We start from the raw sequence: 19,316 nt of genomic DNA, 5'->3' as shown, positions 1-19,316 counted from the left end.
TCCTCCCAAATAGCCAACAAAACTATTGCACTAGGAACAGGCAAATTTCCAGTCACAAGTTTAAACAGAGCAGCCACGAATCACAAGGATGAGCAATAATTCAAATGTTTAATGAACCTCCACCTTCCAAATGGAAGGAAAATCTGTAAAAGGAGGCAAAAATAGATAAACACAAACAAACGAGAACATATTTTACAGACACCAAGATTTGCTCCTGCCTCCAGAAGGGGCAGCTGAGAACTGGAGGCACTTCTACACGATACACTCCCTTGGGGTCAGATCCATTCCTACACAATATACAAAATATATACAGCAGCACTGGAGGCTGCACATGGTGTTAGATCCACCTGAACTTAAACAGCTCCATCTCCACACTAAAACGAACACATTCCAAACTCAGACAATGTACTGGAACCCGCAGAGACTGTGCTGGACAAAGAGCGTCAGAACAAGGGTCCAAGATGCTGATGGACCCCAGCAGCTTCCAGTCTGTTGCACCACAAAGTCCATGGTCAAGTCTAAGGGTCTTTAGTCTTCATGCCAAGAGTATTTCTGCCTTTGGCTACCTGGTCAGTTATTACATGTATTTGTTAATCAGAAGCAGGACTGTAGTTGCTGTCTTTTGGGAGGGAATCCAGGGAATGAAGTCAAACATGATGGGCTCTGTTGAACGGCCACACCAGAGTGAAGAATGATAATGGAAATTCCAGCCATGTTAATTTAGAAAATACTCATAATTGGTTTAAACAAGTGCTTTGTAAATCAACCCAGAACAAAATTAACATCCTATGTCAGGCGAACATCCATACTAAGATGGACTATATAAGGAAGCCAAGACCCCTGGTAACTGGAAGAAGGTAAAAAGCAGATTGGGTTTATCCAAGACATTAGAAATCCCTTTCTCCTCTTTAGAGTCCTCTGCTTTGATAAAACTTGTACCCTCCACCAAGCACCCTGGATGTCAACAAGAGTAGTTAAGAGCTGAGCAGGTAAAGCTAACAGCACTCTTGTTCTAGGGAGAGACAGCTTGAACTCCCAACACTGAAATCAAAGAATATCCAGTCTGACTTCCTCAGTCCTGCCAGTGGATCCAGGGAATCGTCTGGGGTCCTGGAGCAAGCTCTGGTGAATGGAGCTGACTATTCTCCGCAGATAGTGATAACCAACTGGTACCTTGGAGACAACAGCAGAAATCTCCTCCTCCCTGGGGAAGAGAAGAATATCATGTGTTTGAGAGGACATGGAGCATTTAATCCCCTTCCCCAGCTTTGACACTGAAGTCGTGTGGGTTGGTACCTTCTGTGCAACTCACCCAATATTCCCAACTTGGGTTTGGACAGTAAAAGGCAGTGGAGCAGAGGGGTAGGTGGCAGATAGAGACAGGGTCAACCCAAACTTGGCAAAAACTTTTGAAGCAGAGAACAAAAGCTTCACCCTGCAAAAGAAACACAAAGATCAGGATTAAATACCCAAGAACTAGGTTCCAGAAGTGAAAACAGATGTTGTAACTGATGCAACAAGCTCAGTAACTTCTAAAGAGATCCAGAACAGACCAACAGTAACTTCATAAATAAGGTTAAAAGAACCTTTCCACTCTAATAGTATCAGCACTTGTTAGCACACAACTAAGCTCACAGAAAAGGCTAATACATCATTCACAGAACCCTTCAAAAATGATGGGAGAATAGAGTAATAATAACAAATATGCTTTCCAGTTAACATAAACCATTCCCAGGTAGCTAAAGTTTCCTGCAGTTTGCAGTAGGACCGTTTTACCTCCAGTTCCATAATTGTAAGATGGTTTCATGAATCCAACCCATTTAAATCAGCCCAGATTTCTGCCTAGCACAGTCTTCCTGTCTGTGACAACATGCAGGAAGGCCAGAGTTGAAGTTTATTGTGAATATGAGTAAGACCATGGCCAAGGACACAATGCCCAGGAAGCAGAACAAAGGTCCTTCCCAGGTAGATCTCCCACAGTTTGCAACTCCCTGGGCACGGGCTGCCCTGGTACCTGTTTTTTGTCTTAACTAAGAGCTTTAATGGGTTTGTGGCATTTAGAGCACTGCTTTTGCAAAGGACACCACCGACCTAGAATAACCAATGGGGGCAGCACCGAGGCATGCAGAGCACGGCAAACAAGGCACTTCTTACTTAAGGAAATACACGAGTAGTAGACAGATAAGGTGAAGTAGTGCTTATCTTGTTCCACCAGGACATGCCACAGAATTGGGAAACAGTACAAGAAAATGAAGACTAAAGAAAATAAACTTGAGTCTAGGCGCAGCCATCCTCCAGTGATTGATTCTGCTCGGATGAAGCAAACAGAAGATTAAAAGAAGCAAAGCACTAAGGCACAGGTAAACTCTTGTCTCTGGTTCCTTTGCATTGCTACACTCTGGCCTAGAGATTTACAGGACAGAGCCAAGTCAAACAGGGAAATGGCAAAGAAGGAGAGGTTACACAATGGTAACGAAGTGGCTGAATCCAAGAACATCTTCATTTCCATGTATTTGGATATTATAGAATCATAGAATAGTTAGGGTTGGAAAGGACCTATAGTGTAATTGTATTAAAATATATTAGATTGGTTTTAAAACCAGTTGCATAAAATCTCAGCTTCAAGAAAACCCATTGAAAATAGTTCAGTGTTTTGTTTCTGATTATCTAGGAGCAGTCTCTGAAGGTGAGGTGCATCTGAAGTTACTCACTTTGTGTCACTGATCTCTGCCTTCAGAAGATTGAACTTTCCACCCCATCTCTCCAGATATTCCATCTCCTCTCCCAAGATCTTGCAACGATTCACCACCAAAGAGATGTCATGGAGAGCCTAAGTGGGCAACCAGAAAAGCAATCCCATTGCACTCAGGCTGGTGGTCTGTGTGACACTTAAACATGGTTTATCCTAGAAAGCATACCCCAGTAGTAGTTTAACTGCTCTCAGTTTGGATGGGAAGGTGAAATGGCACAAGCATAACCACAAATACACATCCTTCGCCTTAAGCTTCTCCCTTCAGCTTTGCCAACAGGGATACACAGACATGCAGGATTTGGCTTGGCAATTCCAACCATTCATTCCTAGGGAGCAGAATGGCATTCAGTGCAATTCTTTCTTTTCTACTAGCAGGAGAAAAGGATTTTAAGAAGTCACCAAGACAGGCAGGCATTACTGCAGCAAACAAGGAAGAAACCACAGCTTTTAGGGCTCTTGCCTTCACAGGTACTTCCCCTTGTATCTCATGAACCAGATTTTGATTTGCATGGATTAAGCATTCAAGAAGAGGTTTTGGTTCTCAGTATCAGCCCCATTCTCTGTGACAGGAAGGAGTTAAGGTTTTTCCAGTCTTACTGGAAAATTTCTTTGCAGGAACATTACCTGGGGCAAGTAGTACAGTGTGGGACACTTCTCCTGCCAAGAGCCCCGACTTTCGATGAACTGGAAGATGAGTCTTTGGACTAAACATGAGGGAGGTGGTGCTTTTTCCTCTGTGAAAAAGAAAAACACATTGGCAGAGATCTGTAAAAGCCATGCAGTAATGCAGGAGCAGATACATCACAGATTCAGAGATTATCAAGGCAGCTACACTGAAGCTACTCAACAGAATCTTACCATCCAAGAAGTATTCAAAGTTCAGGCTGACTATCTTTCTGGAAGGATCTTCACCAAAAACATCACCATCTGAGAAGGAAAGGATAAAACCCAAACAACAGTCATTTCCATGCTTAGTTCTGGTGGAGTTACAGCCCTTCCTCTTCAGAAACAGCCATTCATTTCGTGCTTTCTGAATTCTCATAGAAACCACTGATAAACATATTCAAAGCCACTTCCCTTAGCTCACACAGTCCTGCTGTAGCAGGTTTTCTTTCCTTTCAGCAGATCTTCTCAAATACAGAAACTTGAGCTTTCTGTTGTTTAACTATTGAATCTTTCAAACTTATAAGACTGAAGCCTGGCAATGTTGGGACTTACCTGTGGGGGTTCCAAACACCACTGTGAGTTCAATAGAGTCATAAAGAAAACTAAAGACTGCACGCTGTTCACTCCACTCCGTTATCTGCCACTCAGTGAAGCTAAAAAGAGGGGGAAGAAAACACCATCACCCTGAGTGTCAACCAACCAGCCAGCACAATTACCTGAAGGACAAAGATCAGAGTATTAAGCCCACTTGCAGCTTTGACCACCTAATATCATCGGATCCCAGAGTGGCTTGTGTTGGAAAGGACCTTAAAGCTCATCCAGTTCCAACCCCTGCCACGGGCAGGGACCCCTTCCATTAGAGCAGCTTGCTCCAAGCCCCTGTGTCCAACCTGGCCTTGAGCACTGCCAGGGATGGGGCAGCCACAGCTTCTCTGGGCACCCTGTGCCAGCGCCTCAGCACCCTCACAAGGAAGAGCTTCTGCCTAAGAGCTCATCTCAATCTCCCCTCTGGCATCTGTATATACCAACAATATACCAACAAAATCTTCATTTTCCAACAGAATGTAGGACTCTGTGAGGAACACAACATAACACTGTGCATTTTACATAAATGCTCTTTATGAAAGATGAGGAGAGCTAGACATAGAAAGACTAAACGTAGAGTATGACTGCAGAGTTGTGACTAGAAAGCCAGTGCTTTCTAGTGAAACCTGGAAGTTCACTGAGGCTTTACTGCTGCAAGGACGTGTGCATCCAGAGATTCCCAAATCAAATAACAAGGAAAAGCAAACCCAAACCCATTTATACACAAATATGAGGCCTCAGAACTATCTGATAAAAGTAAACCCCAAAGGTCTTTTCCTTACTCGTATCTCTCCAGGATTTCCTGACAGCTTTTTTCTTTCTTCTTTAACTGGTTCATCTCAGCCACCACTTGCTCATTCTCAGTCTCCAGTTCTGACAGTTCTCTGCACAGACAAACCAACCACGTGAGAAGTAGCACATCAGTTGAAAACCACCAACCCTCAAAAACCTGAATGTGGACATCTTATTTGAGGTCTCTAGCTCCTCTTTGACATTTTACCTTTGAAGTTGTTCTTCTTGGGCCTTGAGGTTTTCCAGTTCTAAGAGAAAAGGGAAAACATCTCTGAGAGAAGAGCCACAAACACTTGCTGTGCAGTCACTGTCCTTAACAACATGAAAGGTCTCAACTTGATGGCTGTTACTCCTGGATACAGATGTGTGGTCAACAAAGGTTAGTAATTATTCAACAATTGAAGTGCTGAATGTGATGGTCAGTACACACTACTCAAGTCACACTATACCAAGGTCTAAACTCTGTTTTTCCAGGGAAAACCAGTCCTTTTCATACTTTAGCATCTATGTAATGAGGTGTATCCAGTGCAGAAAAGGAAGCAGTAGCGTTTGCATCCATATCAGAGTTAATATATCATGTGGGGATTGAGTTTCACTCGCTCCAGTTATAAACCAAACCAGAAAGTGCCATCTGCTGGTACCATTACCTTCCCGTAGGTTTTTCCCTTCTGCCATTTCATCACTGCCATCACAGCCTGCTTCCCCTTCATCCCAGTCAGAATCTGTGGGAAAGAAGTATCAGAAGTGCCAGACCAATATTTAGATTCCATTTTATTTGTTGATTTCTAGTTAAGGCATTAGAAGAAAATTCAGCTGGAAGAAAAGAAGGGAAAATACTCAGAGCATCCGTATGCAGCAGTGCCAAGGACTGACTGCAGCTTGTGTGAACAGAGGTGACCACCGAAAGAGCAGCTCTGCAGAGAACCAGACCCCAGCACATGCGGCAGGGACTGCAAACACATACCTGCTCCCAGAGCAACAAGACAGCTCTCTGCTTCCTTCAGCAATCCATCCACCTGCTCTATTCTGCACTGGAGCTTCCCACGTTGTTCCTAAGATGGGATAATTGTGCTCAAATCAATCACATTTAAAAAGCTGAATTGGCTTCTGGGACCACCACGTGGATCTTTGCTTGCTAAGAAACTAATTAAAGAAGCTAATATATCCTGTTGTTAGAAGGAAGAGGCAGCCCAACAAACACTACGGCAGTAGCCATGGTAGCACTAGATACTTAACACTGCATCTTTCTCATGACTTTGCTTATGAGGGAAGTAAATACATTCCTAGAGCTTTTAACACCTGCAAATTTCCAATACCACAGTGCATTACTTCCGCTTTGCTTTGTAAGTTACTAATACTGACATGACTACGGTATACAGGGCTTATTTCTGGGGCCATTTCCTCGAACACTCACATTTTTCACAGTTACTTTAATTGCCAAAACCCTTGGACAGAAGGTTCCTATAGTCTAAGTGCAAGAAAGTCACTCTCCCTTTGTGCTTCATATTTGCACATAAATAAAAAGGAAGTGTGTTTAATAAGGAACTTTCACAACAGTGCAGTTACATACAATAATTTGGCTCCTACACTTGCCAAAGACAGATAAAATATGGTAGAGGTTCCTTTCTTTAAAGCTGAACACATATTACCTGTGCACTCTGCAGCAATTTGCTGTACAAAGTCACCTTCTGGTTGTGACCCAAGATTTTGCTCTCCTTGGTGAAGTAGGATTTCATTTTGTTCATTTCTGCTCCAAAGCTCTTCAGCTGCAATGAATGGGAAATACAGAAGAGAAAGTGAATGGGAATGTGCCACAGAAGATTATTCCATCAACCCTTTAGACTCTTTCCCTTCTCTGCTCCTCCCAATATCCTGTTTCTCCAGAAGCAGGATGACATGACACTTGCAAATTAAATCAGATTGAAGCCTGGACACTTCCTGTTAGTTCAAGTACAGTTGCCTCCTAAAGTAATTGATGCTTTTTGCAAAGATCCAACAAGATCTTTACTCAAAGAGGGAGCCAAACAACTAAAGAGACGCTTGTACCCAGAGCACCTTCGTTACATACACTGGGTGTCTCTCACCCGGCTGTTTGAGAGGTTTCTTTGGGTGCTTGTGCCCATAGTCATTACCATTCTCCTCTACACACCCTCTGGCCTCACCTTTTGTTTTGGCATGAGACACCACTGTTGCAATCCAAAACCTGAATGTGGTTTTGCTTTTGTGTAATGACACATACTTCCTGTTCCTTATACATCCTGCAACATCGGGTGTCTTTCTGAACTAAATAAGCAATTAACAGATTATTCTGCTCCACTAATGGAGTAGAGACTCTACAATGAGAGCAGTTCATTCTTTCCTTCCAAAATGGCACTTAAGCCCATCTAAACTCTATCTTCTCTGTTCTGCCCTCAACTGACCTGAATTATCTACTTAAATTACTAAGTTTCATTGTTTTATACCAGCATATTCCCTTTAATATATTTCAAAGGGCACATATCCTTGCATTCTTCTGACCTACTGGAAGTCCTCATAGCAGTTTTCCATTCAGAAAATACTTTGCCATGCATCACCTACCTGCCTACTGTTATTCTGTGACCATTCTGGTTCTTAGTTTATTTGAGTACATAAAAATTGACCTTATTTCTTCAGTATGGAAGAAGCAACATCATTATCTCTTCATGCAGAAGCAACATTACCTCTTCATCAGAACAGGTTCTCATTACTTCCCACAAAGTCTTATTCACATTCACCAGGAGCTGATCCTGGACATTTGCACATGGTTTTAACCTGAAATATGGGGAAAACCACAGTTGAAATAAAGTCTTGATGCAACTGCACTGAGCACATAAAGCAGCACGTTGGTATTTGTACAATCAATTCCCTTGTTCTAATTAAAACATGGACGTGTAAATAATATCATTTAGTTGGGTTTCACAGCTTGGAGAGACCCTCAAAAGCCTTGATTAAATGGGGGCCATGCTTGATAAACTCTGGCAGACAACTCAAAGCTCATTTCCTATAGTCTTTTGGTTGAGGGCAAGTCTGAACAGGAGGTGGGGAGCCAAAGAATAAGGAAGTGGTGCCAAAGAGGTTCTGAACAATCAAAAATCTTAGTACTGATTTTAAATTCTATCATAAAACTTGATTTTGTATAGAAACTGTAAAAGGCAGAATGCACCAGAAGCGTCCTTCAGATAAGGAAATAAATCATGATAACAGTATTTCAATGTAGTAAACACTGGAATATTGGAACTAACAACAGATTGTGACCCGTTATGATTCTGCTTTCTATGTTTGATCATTCTGGATACAATTTTACAAGTTTAACTCTTCTGACATGCAACTGAAACACTCTATTATTGAAAGATCAATTACTTGAGGAAAAACACAACCTTCAGTATCTCCACAACCACAGCTCTTCCCCAGGATTAGCCCTATGCCCCCTAAACCTGCAATAAACTGCCTACCAGCACAAAGCAGGTCACGTAGCATTCTTTATTTCTCCTGTATATAATGCATTAGCTTTCTTCAGGCCACTCTGCATGCAAGCAGAGGTGAAAAAATAAAATGACTAATATACTTTATGACTATAAACCCCACTTACTCCTCTATCAGCTGAGAAAGGGCCTGGCAATCTTCTTCATAAATACGCAGCTTGGGGCGATGCACATACTGGTTGTACATGAGGTCTTGGGGGGTAGGAGCTGCACTGACTGCAACCTGAGGGGAACAGGGGAGAAGTGTGAAGAAACACGAAAAAGAGATGTGTATTTGTCAGAAACAGTAACTTCCAATTCATGTACAGAAAGCAGCAAAAGGCCTGGAATCTTTACTTTTGTGCAAGAGGGAAAAAAAGGCAATTTAGTCAACACAAATGATATTAATTTAGTTGTGATTCTTTTAAATCATTTTTTCTTTTGTTGTGACAGTTTTAAAGAACTCTAAAACAGACACTTTTTACTTTACAGCATTTCCTAAGCTGAAACACAGGCATTTTATTCAGTTGGCATAGAAACCCAGCCTGGTTTGGGTTGGAAGGGACCTTAAAGCTCGTCCAGCTCCAACCCCTGCCATGGGCAGGGACCCCTTCCACTGGAGCAGCTTGCTCCAATCCCTGTGTCCAACCTGGCCTTCAACACTGCCAGGGATGGGGCAGCCACAGCTTCTCTGGGCACCCTGTGCCAGCGCCTCAGCACCCTCACAGGGAAGAGCTTCTGCCTTAATCTAACCTGAGCTTCCCCTGTTTCAGTCTGTGTTTCAGTTTGAACCCATCACCCGGTGCCCTATCACTACAGTCCCTGATGAAGTCTCTTGCATGAAGCAAGGCAGAACACCCCACTGCTGTGTGTGCTCCCCTCACGTAATCAGTTGTGCGCTCTGGCTTTCTGCAGACGAACAAAACAAGGCCCACAGCTGCAGTCCTCAGTTCCCAGAAGACATCTCCATTTCTAATGTGAATAGAGCATCCTCGTGGCCTCCTCTGGACTTGTTCCAACAGTTCCATGTCCTTTTTATGTTGAGGACACCAGAACTGCACACAATGCTCCAGGTGAGGTCTCACGAGAGCAGAGTAGAGGGGCAGGATCACCTCCTTGGACCTGCTGGTCACGCTGCTTTGGATGCAGCCCAGGACACGGTTGGTTTCTGGGCTGTGAGCACACACTGAAGCCGGCTCATGTCCATTTTCTCATCAACCAGCACCCCCAAATCCTTCTCCACAGGGCTGCTCTGAATCTCTTCTTTATGAATATGAATGCTAAACACTGCAATCTTTCTAACAAGCTCCCTCTGTTTCTGAAATGGGAAACTTTTTTCTTCATATAAAGAAAACTAAGGAGCTCATTCACCTCACATTACCCATTTCACATTACATTTGTGAAATCCAGCCAGACACCAGAGACCAGCCCCAGCATCCTACTGGAAATTGATTTGGCTGCAAAATGTGTACAAATGCCCACGTCTGAAACACTCATCTTAAGAAAGCTTATATGAAATAAGGTGCCTTTAAGGTCAATGATGTGATGGACATCAATGGATACTCACACTGGCTGGAATATGGCTCCGCCGAGGCTTCTGAATTGGAACGTGGACTTGAATCAGTGTAAGGAACTCCCCAACTGTGATAACACCACTCTGAAATTTCTGTGAAGATTAGGGAAAACCCATAGATGAGCACACTTTCCAAGTGAGAACACTTATTTGCACATACACACACAAGTTTTTTCCTGTTAGGACAAGAAGTTGGACTCATTCAGCCATTTACATACCTCCCGTAAGTTATCCTCACAGATGCTGTCATTGAGAAGCTGAGACTCCATGCGACTGCTCCGCTGGACTAACCAAGGAACAAGGAGAGGGGCACATTGCTGGGGTTAATAATGCTCTTACAGAAATAGGAATCTAGGCTCATTAACTCTAGGGATAAATAGCAATATTAATGTAGAGTTTTGACCTTTATGTGTGTGTTTCCAGCGCTGAATGAAGTACCTGAGGAAACAACTACTTGGGGCACATAAGGAGGTCTGGATGAAGAATCTAATGTAACATAAAATGTGTGTCACAGTGGCTGAGAAGTAACAGTTCACCTTCTGTGAGAGGAAAGCCAAATGTGACATACTAAAGAGTACTAAGGCTGAGAAGGAAACTCCAACCATTCACAGAGGTAATCCTGTGCAGCCTGAGACCAAAGAGCATCTGAGCTGCCAGCAGCTTTCAAGGGGAAACCATTGCACTCGAGTTCACAGGGCTTGTTTCTCATTCAAAGGAAAGAGCCCAACTTCTGCTGGATAAGGCTGCATGAGGCCAAAATCAGACTGGTTTTGAAAGCAGAGGTGAAATATCCCTTATCAAATGACCAACAGATTTCTGCCTCACTGTTGGGTATCAGGTAATTAAACCTGGGGGTGAATCTGCCTAGAGCCTGCCCCTGCAATGCACTCTGAGGAGTCTCTTTCCAAGAGCACAACACCAAGGGGTGCAGACTCATTCTGCATGGAACCAGCTTAAAATCATTTTTGGGCCAGCAGTTTGAGCTGGGGCTTTGCTAAGGAAACTGAACAGTCTCATCAGCCCAACTGGCCTTTGAAATCAAAGCTGGACCTAAATTCTGCTCCTTTGTCTTCCCATCTTGGTTCTCCTTGAACAGCTTGGACTGTCAGCCAGCATAAAGGCACGGTACCTAGCTGGCAGCTGTGCCATGGGCATTCCCAAATTGGATTAAAGAATCCCAGACTGGTCTGGGTTAGAAGGGACCTTAAAGCTCATCCAGTTTCAACCCCCTGCCATGGACAGGGACACCTTCCACTACAGCAGGCTGCTCAAAGCCCCATCCAACCTGGGATTAAAACATGTACTACTGGTGGGGCTCTTCCTTGATGAAGCATGAACACAAGGTTTGGGACTGGTACCACAAAGGGAATCTTACTTGTTAGTTCTGTGTCAGCCTTAACAGAATCCAGGGAGCTGCTGGTGCTGGCATGGGTACAATCAGGGCTTTTAGCTGAGAGATTTGGAGGATCTTCACCTTCAGGAACTTCTGCTTGGCTTTGAGACACAGCACCAAGAGTCACCTAATGTGAGCAAGTTTAAAAGAAACAAAGAGGTATATAAACCAGAAGTTGATCAGGAAACATTGTAGATGTTTCCTGACATTCATAATTGTTTCATTTTTAGCATGGGTACATCTGATATCTAATCATCATGGTAGAGCAGTGTGGCCAGACAAGTTATTTCCTACAATGACATTTAGGAAGTAAAGCTGCCAAATCCTTCCTTCATTTTGCAGTCCAAGAAGACTCCTCCAGCTTTCAGAATTAGAAAGTTTCTACTGACGATGACAAACTTATTTATAAGGTCAATGAATGTTTCAGATCAATGTTCCATATTTTCACATATTTTCTGGATTGAATCCCTATTTGTGCTATCTAAAAAAGCTGATTTAAACTCAACATCCATCTTTGGATGCTAAATAGTTGCTTCAGTTACTCTATCACTATATCTAAGTCACTCTATATATCACTATATCACTATCGCTATAGCAAAGTGACAACTAGTAAATAGTTTAGGTCAGAGGATGGGGAGTATTTAGTCAAGAAAGGATCAAAAGGATGACAGCAAATGGGAGGTTAAGAGAAAAAGGAAACCTACCAACTGATGTTTCAACTTTGGGGTGTAACAAAAGCCCTATTAGTGCCCACTGTACCCTTACAATGAGTGAGTCAACTCACCTGCAGGTGTTGAGAGGCTTTACCATGCAAGTTTTCATCCCTCTTGGTCTTCTTTGGACTTTGAGGCTGCTCCTCATCTTGTTCCAAAGCTCTTTTTGTATTGCAAGGTTTTGCCTCTTCAGTTTGATTCTTTTCATCATGGGAGACTGGGGTTTTGCTTATCTCATTGCAGTTATTTTCCACGAGCTCAGAGCTTTCAGATTCATTTGAATCCATTTCTTCCAGGCAGACAGGAAGAAATTCTTCTGCTATAAACTGAGAGGGGCTGAAGTTCTGCCACACAGGCTTCTTGTTACGTGGGGTTTCACCAGTGGTTACTTCTGCAACTGGTGATTCTCTTTTGTCTGAGGACTTTGTATTTGTGTCTTGGCCACTAGAAACAGAAGGATTCCTTCTGCTGGGTAACTTAGGCTGGAAGATAGCCAGAGGGACATTTATTCCTTGGTATGGAGCCTTTAAGGCCACACCTAAATGTGCACCTGTGGGAGCAGCTCCAGATTCAAGGCATGTGTCCTCCTGTTCTTTGGTGTTACTTGGTTCATTTAGAGTATTTTTCCCTACCCTCAAAGTGTCCTCTGGCTGAGCTGAGGAACTGGGCAACTGGACAGAAAGAGCAGTTTCAGAAACAGGGAAAACTGCAGATTTCCTTCTAATATTCCTCAGTTTTGAACAAATATTTAAGATACCTGAGAAGTCAGAGGAACGAGTGGGGTCTGCTCGATCTCTTGGACCGTCACTGACCACAGGTTGCTTTGTTTGGTCAGAGTTGATGTGAAAGTCTTTTGGTGGTGGCTCCCCTTCAGCTGACAGCCCCTGGTTTTCCTCTGACTCCTTGTTAGAGACAGTAACAAGATTTGCTCCAGCCAAGCCCAAGTCTGTAGCTACATCTTCACCTCTACATGAATCCTCTTCTAGTCCTTGGTTTCCCTTTGAACTACATGCATCTGGTGGATTGGGAAGTGAAACATGGGATGCCAGATCACCACTTCCCTCCCCACAATCCGTGGGACCCTTACTTGGAAGTTTGGAAGATTTTCCCTTTGAGTTCAGGGTTTCTGGTGGAATGAGATCCTGCTCCCTGCTCACAGGGACAGAATTATCTGTGGGAAGGTCTACATCCTGTGGTGCCCCTACTCCCATGGTCTCTTCTGGAGGTGAGACAGAACACACAGGATTTGGTGGTGTACCACTGGGGACTGGGATAGCTCCTTTCTTGTTTGGGAACACTGAGGCTGATGAGACAGAAGAGGAAATGCTGGGCTCATCCTTAGATTTTGGATGACACTCACCATTCAGGTCTCCTGAATGTGAGGAATCTGTTTCACCTCTGCAAGAAGACAAGCCACAATGCAAGTCTGCTTGCTGAGTGCTCTTCTGTGATGCCTCCTGGTCCAATCCACTGATATTGTTATTAACAGCAACAGTGTGGGATGCAGTTATTTCCATATCATCCTGGTTGTGGGCGTACACAATGGTTCTATCAGCAGGAGCTGCAGACCTGGCTGGGATGGACTCTCTGCACAGCACCATCTCACCATGCATCACTGCTGTCTGAGCTTTAGTAAACTCCATGTCCTCAGCCAAAGTGAAAATGACAGTTCTGGAACCTACCACAGCCTCCTGTCCGAGCTGTTGGGCCATTTTCGGTCTGTCCTCACAAAAGCCTCTTGCAATACTTTGATCAACAGGGTGAGACTCAGTTATTTCCATCTCAGCCTGGTTACTTGTGAACATCACTGTGGGAGTCACAGGAACAGCCCCACAGAGCTGCCTACCTGGCAGGGGATCCTCTTCCAAAGCTACATGATGGGTTCTAGTGACGTCCATATCATCCAGAGCAAACACAGTAGCTTCACCATTTGAAAGCACTTGGTCTCCAACCACCTTATCCCGCTTTGATTTATCATCACATGCAACTTTTGCAGCAATTCTATCAGCAGAGCAAGACCTGACAGTGTCCGTGTCAGCCTGACTGCATGTGAACACAGCAGTTTTAATGGGATGAGCTGAAGAGAGGGATTGAAGCCCTGACTCATTCTGCAAGACCATTTCATGGCCTATGGCAGCTGTATGGCTCTCTGTGATATCCATGTCATTATTGTCATCATTCAGTGAAAACAAAACAGTCTTTTCCCCTGCTGTTCCCTTCAAGCTTTTCCTTCCAGTCTTTTTAGCTGTGTTAAGTATTCCTAGAGACCCAGCCTTTTCCATAGGTTTATCAATTGCAGCAGTAGCCAGTCTGCTTATTTCCATATCATTATTGTAGGTAAAAACACAAGTTTCATCTCCAGCAATTAAAGATGGGTCATCATTGGAACTTCTAAGCTGCACAGTTACTTTGTTGTCTGCTGACACTGTGTGGCTCCTGGTGATGTCCATGTCAGCATCTTCTAAGAATATGGTGTCATCTGGAAGAGGCAGATGTTTTAAAGCACCCATGGTTAATGTTCTCTTGCCAGCTACCAAGGAGTGCACATCACACACAGGCTGCTCCTGAGGATTCACTGTCATTGTGACCCCTTTACTTAAGGACATTATTTTGTTTTCATCCTGAACACTCAATCCAGGTACTGCTTTTCCTGCTGATAAAGCAGCAGTGATGTTTCCTGTCAAGTCCATGTTTTCACCAGAGGGAAACACAACTGACTTCTCAAAGAACGAAGGCACTTGGGCATGTCCCATGTGTGGCTCAGAGGCAGTGGCCTCAACTGGCTCCTCAGCACCCCTCAAGCACAGGCCACCAGCTCCGTGGGGACTTCTAAAAGCCTCCTCAGAAGAAACTGTTTTACCCACTGCAAAACCTCTCCTAGAATCTTTCTCCTGCTTGCCTGAGCTTTGGCCACTCGCATTTAGTCCTAATGCTGTTCCACACTGTTCATTCCCTTTCATTCCAGAGGGAGCAGGCTCATTACTGGGAATAAATGAACCATTTGGAGCCAAAGGAGTAACAGTTTGATTATTGGTGCTCATTTTCAAAGCCACACACTCTGCTGCTGCTGTCTGACTCATGACCTGTACACCAAGACTGCTGGAGCACTGGGAGGTCTGGTTCTGCAGTGGCTGGGATAACACTTTACTGTAGTTATGATTATTCCCATGTTCTTCTACTGCATTCAGAGGAGCAGCAGCAAAGGCAGGAGGATGAGTTTTAGTCACGTTGCTGTTTTGTTCACCTGAAAATGAGCCTGTTCTGTCATTTGTGCTGGAAATGGAAGCATTTAGAAGGCTTTTTCCCAAAGGTTGTGCCACAACCTTTTGAGTTTGCAAAGACACAAATGCACAGGATTTGGTGACACTGTTCTCAGGGACTTCTCTCTTTTGCTGTTGCAATGGACACACAGTCTTTGCACAGGAACCTGCACCACTTGCTTGAAAGTTTGGTTTTCCAAGCTGCTTCTCAACCATCTCAAGATCCACAGTATCCAATTTCCCAGCCTGGCTTCTTTTAACGTTCCCATTGGTACTGATCACCTCACGATTTTCCTTGTCCATATCGGAATAATTTGCACCTTCACTGACGTTTGTGTTCTGGTTCTTTCTTGGAATTATTTTACAATGCATTTGTTTTGCTTCTGCAGTTATCTTCTTGCCGTGATCATCAATGACAACAGCATGGCACTTGGTTATTTCCATTTCTTCCTGCTCATTTGAAGTGGGACATGTTGATCTGTTACCAAGAAAATGAGGTTTGCAAGGGACAGAGGTGAACACTCCAGTGGGAGATTCGCTTGCAGCATTCTCTCCATCCTTGACAACACAAGCCTTGGTCAGGTCCATGTCTTCCCCCGAGAATATCACTGTCTTCTCACCTGGCATGGAAACAAGCTGCGAGTTCCCTAGCCTGTGCTGGAGTCTGCTTTTGGGAACCCCACGGGATGCTGGATTTGTACAGGGATCGCAGCCAGCATTCGCTGAAGCATTCCCATGATCCTGGGACACTTTCTTGATTAGCTCATCCGAGCCTGAGGGCACTTCAAGTGCGCTGGTTTTATACAACACAGGAGCATCATGATCTGAAGCTGTCAGGCTCTTTGCCATGTCCCTACCATCATGTGCCACATGGCTGCGTTCTGCCAGCACAGTGTTTGCATTAACTGGCTTTTCAAAAGCTTTAAGATGTGAACTGTTCGTTTCTTTGGTACTGTCACTACAGATGACATCTGTGTAATTCCCAGTTATTTCCATGTCCTCACATTTAGACACATCAATGGTTTTATCACCTCGGAAGACAGTCTCAGAAGAAACAGTTCCTGGGATGGTGCCCACTGCTCTGGCCTCTTGTTTAGCAGGTGGCAGCATGGTGGGATCTCGCCTGTCTTGAAGTGGTTTTCTGTCTGTACAAAGCTGAGTGTCCTGCTGAACAATTAAGTGCTGATGAGATGGTCTCTTTAACGTGGAATTGTCCAGCTCTGTGGATGGGAAATCCTTTCGGAAGTTTAGACTTTGATTCCCAACATTGGTGGAGGGAAAAGACACCTTTGCAGTGTGACTGGTTGTCATATCCATCCCATCATCTGCAAAGGCCTTGGTGACATCCTCACACTGTAATTGCTGTGGTGGAGCTTGAGAAGAAAACGTGGCTTTGACAAAAGATCCCTGGCATTTGGTCACTTCCATCCCACCATCTTCCTCTCTAAAGACTTTGGTCATGTTGCAGGTGTCCAGTGGCTCATGGGAATATGCAAATTCCACTGATGATGGTGCCACAGCTTCTGGGACTTGAGAAGGGATAAAGAAAACATTCTCTTTCTCAGGGCCCTCCACAGGGCTGAGGGTCTTCTCGTTTGACTTCAGGCTCATCAAAAATTCATTGAAGTCTATTTTTTTTACAGTGGCAGCATCTTCTTTCTGTTCTGAAGGTGGACACAAATGGCTTGTAGGATCAGAGAAACACTGGAATTCTTTGCTCCCTTCTGCCTTCCCACTGTTAGAGTTTAACCCTGCCAGAAAGGATTTGATATCTATTTTCTCAGTGTTGTCAGCCTGGTTGTTCTTCAGGTTACGTGTGATGACGGCGGTGTGACTGGCTGTCATATCCATTTCATTCTCCTCTGAAAAGATGAAGGTGGCGTTGTGCCTGTTTTGTCTTTGAGTGGCATCGTCTGCATCATACCACTGGAAAAAACCCAACCAAAAACAAACGAGAGGAAGAAATAAGTTACTGACACTTAAACCCAGTGATACAATGGTTTGTTCTCTTTAAAACAACAGTCAATTGATGCAGTACTAAGGTTAGAGCTTGAGCTTTACATCTTTTTGGGGAAAGAACAATTGGTTTGGGTCCTCCTTGATAAGCAAGAACACATTCAAGGAAAGGACAACTTAATTCTTAGAGCATACCATATTTAAATGGCTTTTTTTGGAAAGAATATGTCTTAGTTTTACTCTTAGGCAATGACTTCCTATCTAGACATATCTTGGTAAGCATGGAACAATTACAGAGTCACAGGGATCAGTCTTATGGATCTTGTGATTTCCACCTTTCCCCCCTCTAAATGCAGGTGAAAACCTTGCCCAGCTTCTCATGCACTTGAGTTACATTTTTCATCTTTACTACACAAATTATTGGAATATATTTTGGACACTGACATTTTTAGCACCAAACCCAAATAAAACTCTTCACATACCTCAGTCTGCTGCGCCAGTGCCTGGATAGGGGCATGAAGCAAAGTGTTCATCCCTGTTGAAAGAAGAGGGAATACTTCATTTGTTGTTTTCTTACTATTTTCTTATTATTTTATCCACTGAGCTGAAGAGCTGGGCACTCATTTTACAAGTACCATGAAGTAAGTACAGTTAAGCCCAATTATATCCTGAAAAGTTACATGTGCAGTACTCCTTGCAGTGTGTGAAGAGCCACCCAGACTTCTACAGTACAATGTTGGCAACACCTTCATGGGACAAAGCCTGCTCATGCAACCATCACCTCAGTTAGAGATGATGAAATTATTCAGAGTGAAGAGTTTTAACTAAAGACAGTAATTTTGTTATTAAATCTATCTCCAAACTCACCAGTGATCTCACAGGGAACAGCCTCAGGTTCTTCATTTCTACAAAAGGTGGGGGAGGTAAACAGTTTGTTAGAGGATTTTCTTTAAGGCCCCTTCCAACCCCACTCATTCTGTGACCCCAGGATTTACCACCAGAAACCTTCAGCAACATACTGACAAGCAGAGAATTCTGCTGCACAGCTCAGACAGGGCTGGCAGCAGACACCAACACCACTTGTGAGCTGAAATCTTATTTTCCACAGAGTTTCTCTTATCTCAGCCATTGGTCAACATGCAGGTGGCATTTTAATTCTTCAGTGACAAGTGAAAAAAGAGGAGAGATGAATTCTTTACTTTTAACTCAGACCTTCTACTTTTAGTTATTCCTTTCTCTTTGGGAAATTGAAGCTGTGTTCCTAACGCCTGGAATCATTTTGCTGTAAAACAAAAAGCCAAATACAGTGTCCAGCTTGTGTGGTCTTTTGTCTAACTTATAATGCAGTCTGCTCTCCACTGCTCTATTGACTGCTCTTTCAAGACCAAGAAACCTTAGCTAGAGTACTGGGGTTTATTTTTATTTATACATATTATATAGATTTACATATACGTGTATATAGATATATGCATGTACACACACACATATATGTGGTACTATCTTGGGTTGATACCATTAAAAACATGAGTTAACTATAGCTGTACATAAGTTGTTTCCTTGCTATGTATTTTAAGCATAAGTAATCCCCCATAGAATTCTTCACCCATAGACAGTGTCTCAACCTGTTTAAATCAGATTTATCACAGGATGATAAAATTCTCTGATAAATCTGTTCCTTCACTTACCTCTTGATTTTTAAAATCCCATCGAGTTTTATTTAGATAAGAACTTTGAGGCTAGACTAACACTTCACCTGCCTCTGAGGGAAAAACTCATGGTAAGAAATAGCAAAGACTCTGTCTAGCAGGTATGGAAACAGGTTTTTCCTGGGAAACATTCCCAAGCAATCAGCTTTCAAAGAAAGTTTCAAGGAATAATGATTCAATTTTTCAGAAATTAACATCTTTCTGTGAGTGATGACACAGCTGAATCCTTTTCCTCCCTGCATCCCTTCTTTCACCAATAGCACTGACCAGTTTTCCATCAAGACACACTGCACTTCCTTCAGAGGTAATATTTTGCATATCATGTGAAGAAATGTATTTGCAGGACAGAGCTCTATAGTCATGGAATTATTCTTTTTAACTTACTCATTCAAGGCATCATTCTCTGTATCTTCTGCACACTCTAAAAAACCAAGAAAATGA

The 19,316-nt window shown here is 43.3% G+C and overlaps 1 protein-coding gene across 1 annotated transcript in view; it reads right to left on the bottom strand.

Annotated features, from left to right (window-relative positions):
* Window positions 1-89: 89 nt before the first annotated feature.
* The window catches only part of KNL1 (kinetochore scaffold 1), a 28,227-nt gene continuing 9,000 nt past the window's right edge, over window positions 90-19,316 (bottom strand). Inside the window, exons 7-26 of the mRNA XM_062623342.1 lie at window positions 19,260-19,296; window positions 18,037-18,074; window positions 17,652-17,704; window positions 12,025-17,139; window positions 11,223-11,367; window positions 10,066-10,133; window positions 9,842-9,940; window positions 8,403-8,518; window positions 7,495-7,585; window positions 6,445-6,561; window positions 5,760-5,847; window positions 5,443-5,517; window positions 5,004-5,043; window positions 4,786-4,887; window positions 3,971-4,071; window positions 3,611-3,679; window positions 3,377-3,486; window positions 2,712-2,830; window positions 1,313-1,435; window positions 90-1,204 (exon numbers count right to left, since the gene is read on the bottom strand). Of these exons, the coding sequence (XP_062479326.1) occupies window positions 1,048-1,204; window positions 1,313-1,435; window positions 2,712-2,830; window positions 3,377-3,486; window positions 3,611-3,679; window positions 3,971-4,071; window positions 4,786-4,887; window positions 5,004-5,043; window positions 5,443-5,517; window positions 5,760-5,847; window positions 6,445-6,561; window positions 7,495-7,585; window positions 8,403-8,518; window positions 9,842-9,940; window positions 10,066-10,133; window positions 11,223-11,367; window positions 12,025-17,139; window positions 17,652-17,704; window positions 18,037-18,074; window positions 19,260-19,296 (6,863 nt within the window). The 3' untranslated portion in view covers window positions 90-1,047. The remainder of the gene's footprint in view (window positions 1,205-1,312; window positions 1,436-2,711; window positions 2,831-3,376; window positions 3,487-3,610; window positions 3,680-3,970; window positions 4,072-4,785; window positions 4,888-5,003; window positions 5,044-5,442; window positions 5,518-5,759; window positions 5,848-6,444; window positions 6,562-7,494; window positions 7,586-8,402; window positions 8,519-9,841; window positions 9,941-10,065; window positions 10,134-11,222; window positions 11,368-12,024; window positions 17,140-17,651; window positions 17,705-18,036; window positions 18,075-19,259; window positions 19,297-19,316) is intronic.

The sequence above is a fragment of the Pezoporus occidentalis genome, unplaced genomic scaffold (assembly GCF_034315485.1).
Source record: "Pezoporus occidentalis ecotype Australia unplaced genomic scaffold, CSIRO_AGI_Poc_V1 ctg250, whole genome shotgun sequence".
In the NCBI taxonomy this organism is placed as follows: domain Eukaryota; kingdom Metazoa; phylum Chordata; class Aves; order Psittaciformes; family Psittacidae; genus Pezoporus; species Pezoporus occidentalis.
This window is presented reverse-complemented; position numbering and strand designations above follow the sequence as displayed.